General features: G+C 34.5%; 1 protein-coding gene across 7 annotated transcripts in view; it reads left to right on the top strand.

Annotated features, from left to right (window-relative positions):
- The first annotated feature begins 466 nt into the window (after positions 1–466).
- The window catches only part of KIAA0586 (KIAA0586 ortholog), a 114712-nt gene continuing 107964 nt past the window's right edge, over positions 467–7214 (top strand). For 6 of the 7 annotated variants that reach the window (XR_006343881.1, XM_043919338.1, XM_043919340.1 and 3 more), the window contains exons 1-5: positions 488–594; positions 1072–1353; positions 2287–2357; positions 4692–4761; positions 5892–5961. Coding sequence is in view for 6 of the 7 variants with exons in the window: in XM_043919338.1 (XP_043775273.1) it covers positions 1155–1353; positions 2287–2357; positions 4692–4761; positions 5892–5961 (410 nt within the window). In the remaining variant the exon portion in view is untranslated. Of the gene's footprint in view, positions 595–1071; positions 1354–2286; positions 2358–4691; positions 4762–5891; positions 5962–7214 lie in introns of all 7 variants that reach the window. The other variant, XM_043919336.1, reaches the window with a different exon arrangement.

Here is a 7214-nt window from a genome sequence, read left to right as displayed (position 1 = left end):
AAACTCTAGAGGAAAGAGTAAGTATCATAAGCGAATTTTTAAATACCATGATAATTATTTTTTATTCTCTTCTTAGACAAAGTTCTATATTTCTGACTTTCTCGCCAATATCAACACGAATCTGTCGAGACTTTTTGTGAAACTAATTTACTTAATCCCGCGTCCCTAACGGTCCCCAGGAGCATTACTGTAAACAGTCCCTAATAACAAGAATGGTGTATAACCAGCTAGGTCGGGAGTTCTTCAGATCCTGGATGAGACTCGGGTGTTATTCAGAGCTTTAAGTCTTGTGGGGCAATGTACTTACTACTGCTTTTAATAAAACAAAAAAATCACACCTGTTTTAAGCGTTTCACGCCGGCAGTTTGTTTCCACCCGGAGAGGGATGGAGAAGCACCCTTAGCTTTTTGGTTGGAGGATTTGGATTATTTCATGGCGCGCATGCGTGTTGTGTTTCAAGGGCGGGTTTAAAGGGAAGTAGGTGTTGACCTGCGGGCAACTGAACTTGTCTGAATAGACCTGTGACTCCCCGGTTACCGGGCTTTCGGGAGACCTGGAAGGGTGAATTTAGGTCTGATGATTGCTTCTGAAGGGGTGTGTAAGGCTCTTTGGTTAAACGAAGCTATTAAGCTTCTTGTGTGGGTGATTTTGGAAAAAAAATAGCATTTCGTTTTGCCTGCTTGACTACCCTCTCAAATTTTAAGTTGCATCCGTGTCTGGTTTCCTTTGTACTGCGGTCTCTCCGGGAGTACTCTAGGGGAGTGCTCTGTGTTATCGTTATTATTGCTTCTGTGGCCGTTCTCTTGTCATCCTCACTTTCAGATTCATTGGCGTGGTGCATTAATAGACTGAGTGGGATTAATGGGTAAATACATTCTAGTGGGATTGATGGGTATATCAATCCTGGGTCAAATACCAGATTGAAATTTTTAGCTTTGTGGATAGTCTGTTTAGGCATTATGTAAAAGTTGATGATTGCATGTTTCAAAATCACGTGAAATTCACCTTTTCTTTATCATCCTTCTCCATCATTTTTTCTCACCTACCCCTGGCCCCCGTAAATCCTCATAGCGGTGAAAATTTTGTTCTGAAGTTTTATGGACCCAGAAGAAAATTCTGTTTAGAACTGTGGGACTAGGTTTGTTACCAGTAATATGAAAGGCTCAGAGTTTTGCCTGGAAAAGAAAAAAAAGGTTAAAGTACCAGCGAGGAGACTTCGTGAGATAGTTTCTCCAAATCAAGGAGATAATTTGGCTTTGCTGAAAGATGAGTTGTCCCGTGGTCCTCCAGTGTTGTCTGCAAATAAACGTCTTCCTGTTAGAACTGGGAAGAGCTTGAATGGAACGTTATGTGGTATGTGATTCCAAATAGTTTCAACCAGTTTTCTATTTTGTAAATCTTTAGTCTTTATCTTCATTTCGTTTTATGTGTGTGTGTTTCAAAACTTAGAGGATTTTTAATGTTTAAATTCCTAAATACAAGATATGTCTCACTTGTACAGTCGTTAGAAAAGTGACCCCTTTTCCTGGGAAAATGGCCAGGCAGGTACAGTCTATATCGAATCATATTCAATAGATGGAATGAATAAAACATTTCGTATTTTATTTTTCCTTTGTGTATTTTTTTGGCACACTATTCTTGTCCATATCTGTGATGGACACACTTAACTAGTGTGATGTGCTTTTCACCAGTAGGGCTGGCTTTTTACCTTCTGTTTGGATAACGCTATACATTTTGGAATCGTAGAAAAGCACAATTTTTGCGTTTTGATGGCATCCATAATCCAATTCACTTAACTTGTCTGAGCTCCCTGGAAGTAAAGATAACATGTTGCTTTACCCACTTCACTGGTAATCAGATTAATGAATACAAGTGCAAAAAAGAAAAGAATAAATAAAGTAGTTTTTATAGTGCTACTTTTGGCAGTTTCAGCATAACCTAGGCCTGCTGTTTAGTTAGGCTTTTATATCATGTGCATGTTTTCTTCTTGGCAAGTGATTGCACACATAGTTTGTCCTAATTCAATAGTGTAACTTCGTTGTATAGCTTTTTGTACTTATCTCATTCGATTATCAGTTCTGAGCCCTTACTTTCCAAAATATCAGATGTGAAAACCTTCATCGGCATATATATAAGTACATTTTTAAGCTTTTTGCATGAAGATTGGTTTCCAGTTTAGGTCTTGCGTTAATATGGAATTTATAGTTCTTGAATTATGCTTATACAGTTTCTAAAGGAAGCATTCTAATTTAAAACTCACTAACATTGATTCTTTTATTTTGTTAGGTTCATCAGACTTAACTTCTGCCAGAAATTATCAGCAGCTTCCAGTAGAAAATCCCACTGTGTCAGAAAGTGTAAGCAAAAGAATTCTTAATTATGCTCATGTTAAAATTTTAAGTATTGTCAAATAAGGCTTTTTAAAATTTTGATTAGCAGTAGGCCTTGTTTTTATTTAAAGTTCACTTACCAAAGACATATTTTTACAAACTGCTAGGTAAAGGTAAAGGAGCTATAACAACAGAATTTAAAAAAAGTGAAGTGTGAATTCATTCTAACTATTCTAAAGCCTTTTGTGGGCTTTTTTTTGAGAGGTATTTAAAGGCTAATAACATGAAATTCTCATCTTAACATCATTTTTTATTTATAATGCTGAAAATATTTGTTTATAAATATGTTTGGTCACACAATTTAGACTTTGACCACTTATCATAATATTGGCTATATATTGTAAATTTAACAACTAAACTAAAAATGGCATTGAAGCTATTTACTTATGAACTTTGTCAACAGTTCATCACAAAAAGGTATAATTATGTGCTGTACTTAGTCTCTAAATAAATGCCTAGCCTTTGGGTTGATGTTTTTTATTTCTTTTTTGAGGAGGCTTTATTTTAAAGATTAATGGTATTTTAATTATATTATTTAAATAATTTCTCAAGTGTATGGATATGTTATTATTGTATAATAGAACATAAAAGGGTGATCTTTGGAAGATCATCAGGCAGGATTCCATTAGATTTAATATGGGCTAACAGCTTGTTTTGTGTAGATTTGTCTAATATAAAATATACCTGCAAAGCAAACCTACTTCTTTATCATTTTACCATGAACACAAACTGCAGCCTTTTTGCATTACGTATTTATTTCATAAGTAAGGGCTAAGATTATATTCTCTATTGACTTGACCATGCTATTTTAAAGAGAAAATGAAAGAAGTTTGTGTTCAATATGCTCATATTTAGATTTGCTCCTCTTCATACTTGTTTCTTCCTACTACTGGAGGATAAGGGATACCTTTTCCTACTATAAGGAGCAAATCCTTATACATGTGCAGAAAGAAAACAAAACCTTAAAATCACTATAGAAAATTCAAAAAGAAGAAGGAAAAAAGAAATTCCACAATTATATAAAATCAAGTACTGTTAATATTTTGAGTTTTTTTTCTGTGTATGTATATTTTATGAAATGGGACTATTTTGTAACTAAGTAATATTAAAGTTGTTGCATGTCATTGATTTTTTTTTCTTAGGAGTTTTTAATAAATTCACAGAATTTCAGTGTATGTATGTACCATAGTTTTTATGTTCATATTCCTATTATTTGACATTGAGGTTTTTTCCCCTGAAATTTTTATAATATGTACAACCAGGTGATGAACATTCTGGTTTGTATCTGAGCTCACTTTCTTATATTAATTTCTAGGTGTAAAATTATTAACTAAAAGAATATGCACATTTTTTGTAATATTTCTAAATTGCCACCAGAAAAACATAAAAACATAAAGTTTGCTGTTTTGATAGGTGAAAAAGGCATCACATTGTTTGATTTTGTATTTCTTTTATTATTAAGTGAAGGGGAAATTTTTTTCATTTATATTGCCACCTGTATTTATTCTCTTGTGAATACATATTTATGTGCTGTGCTTTTTCTTACTGTTTTGTGGGACTTCTTTGATTTCCCAGATGCATTCCACTGTATTGTTAGTCTCATTGGCTATTTTTAGAAATTTAACACCTTTTATCAGCAGATAGCTTGTATCAGTTTTCTTTTATTATTTTTTATTTTCTATTTAATGATTTAACAGGGGGAGAAATGTGTGCCTGAGGAAGGTAAAGCAATGTTAATGAACCAAGTACTTAAAATGTCATGGTATCTTAGCAGTGACTAGAATCTTAGAAGTGAAGTCCTGGGGTACACATGTGAGCAGAAATCTGTTTGGCAGTAGTTGTCATGTCTATAGAGAAGTCTTATGAGACAACATTATAGCTCAGTGACAAAGAATACTGTGAAAATTAATTTCTGGTGTAGTGCCGTGCATTGGACATCCTTATAAACTACATTTGTCTCACAGTGAATCATGTTTTTACGTTTAACTATAGCCATTGAAATGTTACATGGGTTGCTCTGCTGAAAGTAGCAAATTGGGATTTGAATCTGAATTTCAGGACCACGCTTGCTTGTTCATTTTCCCATTCATTCACTGTCTGACAGCTCATTACTCATTCAACAAATCTTTGAGTAGCTTTAGGGTACCTAAGCATGGTGGTTCTGGAATTAAGTATATAAATAAACAAATAGTTGTGTCCTCCCAGGACACAGTAGTCACATAAGCTAGTAAATGGTACTTAATAAATAATGAATCATAAAGTGGATTTATGCCTTTCATTTCTTCCTTTCATATCTTGAAGGATTTTTCTAAAGATGCTGCAGTGCAAGTGTTGTCTTTGAATAAAATGGAAGAGAACAACAGACAGAAAGGTAAAAGGGTAGATTTATTAATTTTTTTTGGTAAAATACTCATGATGTAAAATTTACCATTTTTAACTGGCATTAGGTATATTCATGTTGTGCAACTATCACCACCGTCCATCTCCAGAACTTTTCATCTTCTCCAACCAAAACTCTGTTTTCATTATATACTAACTCTATTCCCCTTCCCACCATTCTGCTTCCTGTCTCTATATATTCCATTATACCTCCATATGTGTAGAATCATATAGTGTTTTGTTCTTTAGTGATTGATATATTTCACTTTGTATGTCTTCATGGTTCATTTATGTTGTAATATGTAAGAATTTGGGCTTCCAAGGTGGTGCTGGTGGTAAAGAACCACCAGTTAGTACAGGAGATATAGAGATGTGGGTTCGATCCCTGGGTCAGGAAGATCCCCTGAAGAAAGGCATGGTAACCCACTCCAGTATTCTTGCCTGGAGAATCCCATGGACAGATGAGCCTGGTGGGCTACAGTCCATAGCGTCACAAGGAGTCAGACACAATTGAAGTGACTTAGCACACATGTAAGAATTTCTTTGGTAAGGATAGAATTTTAGAGTTTTAGATATTCATTGATTTTTTTTAAGGTATTTATTAAACAGCCTTACAGTTTTTTCTTGTTTTCATTTTTAATTCATTTTTCCTTCCAAGTTAAGCTACTAATGAAACCTCTGAAGTCCAGAAAATGATTTGTGATGGTAAAGGTAATTTTATTATTGCCAACCTATTGCATAGTTTGGTATTTGATACTTGATTATAAATGCTGAATAGGCTTTGGTAAGATAATTGATTAAAAATATGCTTTGAAAAAATGTATTTAATGACATTTTAAAAGTAGTTGGTTTTGTTTTCAGCTAAGCAGTGTTCTCATTAGAGTTTGAACAAATGTCTTTAATTTGGCCCCAAGTGTTCCTACACAGTTTTATTCTTACAGTCTCAAGTTATGACTATTATTACTCAAGTCACTTAATTTGTTTCTTGTCTTTTTAAATTGAGAAATCATATTGCTAAATTTCCAAACATTTTTTTAATTAAATTTTTTTCTTTGAGTAGCTTATCAAAATGTAATACATTTCCAGGAATCTAAAGTATATTTTTGTGTTTTTATTTTGCAGCAAATGACATCTTTATTTCTCAGTACACTATGGGACAGAAAGATGCTCTAAGAGCAGTTTTAAAACAAAAGTAAGTTTCATTTACAGAAAATAGGCAAGGCACTTCTTGTGTTTCTTTAAAATCAACTTTGTTTATTCTTTGCACCTAGGGAAAAAAGTTGTTTTTTTCCAATATGTGAAATATATGAGTGTGATAATACGTATAAAGCATTTTTCATGATGCTGGGCATGTATAAAATACTCAATGGCTGTTAACAGTTATTATTGTTGCTGTGGTTGTTGTTGAAGAGGTATTGTTGTAAGCACTTTATGTGCGTTAACTCATTTAATTTTTTCAAAATCCAATAATATAGATTACACTACCATCCCAATTTTACAGAATCCCCGTCTTATAGATGAGGAAACTGAGGCACAGAGGGATTGATTTTCCTGAAGTCGTTGAGCAAGTATTCACTGGGTTGGAATTCAAACCCAAGTAGTCTGTCTAAAGAGTCCTCTCTTAGTCACTTCACTATACTACTCATAGCAGCAGTCACGTATATGACCACATACATAATACTGCTTACTGAAAAAGGGCATTTAGACTTTTTCTTAATCTCTGCTTAAGATTTGAGAAAGGGACAAGCTTAGCATCTGAGTGGAGTGAAGGAAAACTGGCTATTACTCTATCTAAATGCTTCCTTCCAGCTTTATCTTTACTGCCAATGAAATACAGAATCAACCCTGACAAGGACACTGTGCTAAACATGAAAGAATGTATCAACAGGGGTATTTTAAAAAGTCATTAGTGGGGGTGGAATGAGATTTATGTCCCTGCGCTAAATGTATTCTACTCCTGGACCAGAGCTCTACAACTGCTAAAGTAAAGTTTATTCTTTTTTTACCTATAGTTATTCATAATATACATATTATACTCTGGGAAACACTAACAAAGTAAATACTACCTCTAAACCACAAGGCCCTGGAAGAGGGCATGGCAACCCACTCTAGTATGCTTGCCTGGAGAATCCCCATGGACAGAAGAGCCTGGCAGACTTCAGTCCATGGGATCGCAAAGAGTCAGACATGACTGAGTGACTAAGCATAGCACAGCAAACCACAAGGAGTGTGATCTGAGCCAGCCAGAGTTTCACAGCTGGTTGTTTGGCTTACTGGTGTTTTTCCTTTTGACATTTGATCAGCCTGCAATTCCCAGTATGTGATAGGTGATTAGGAGGAGAATTTGGATGGTAAGTTGTATCCTGGAGTTTGTAAATATATAAGAAAAGGCATAAGTAAGGATATGACGGAGGGGCAGTCTCCCAAATTCTGTACATAAACTAA

The sequence above is a fragment of the Cervus elaphus genome, chromosome 12 (genome assembly GCF_910594005.1).
Source record: "Cervus elaphus chromosome 12, mCerEla1.1, whole genome shotgun sequence".
NCBI lineage: Eukaryota > Metazoa > Chordata > Mammalia > Artiodactyla > Cervidae > Cervus > Cervus elaphus.
This window is presented reverse-complemented; position numbering and strand designations above follow the sequence as displayed.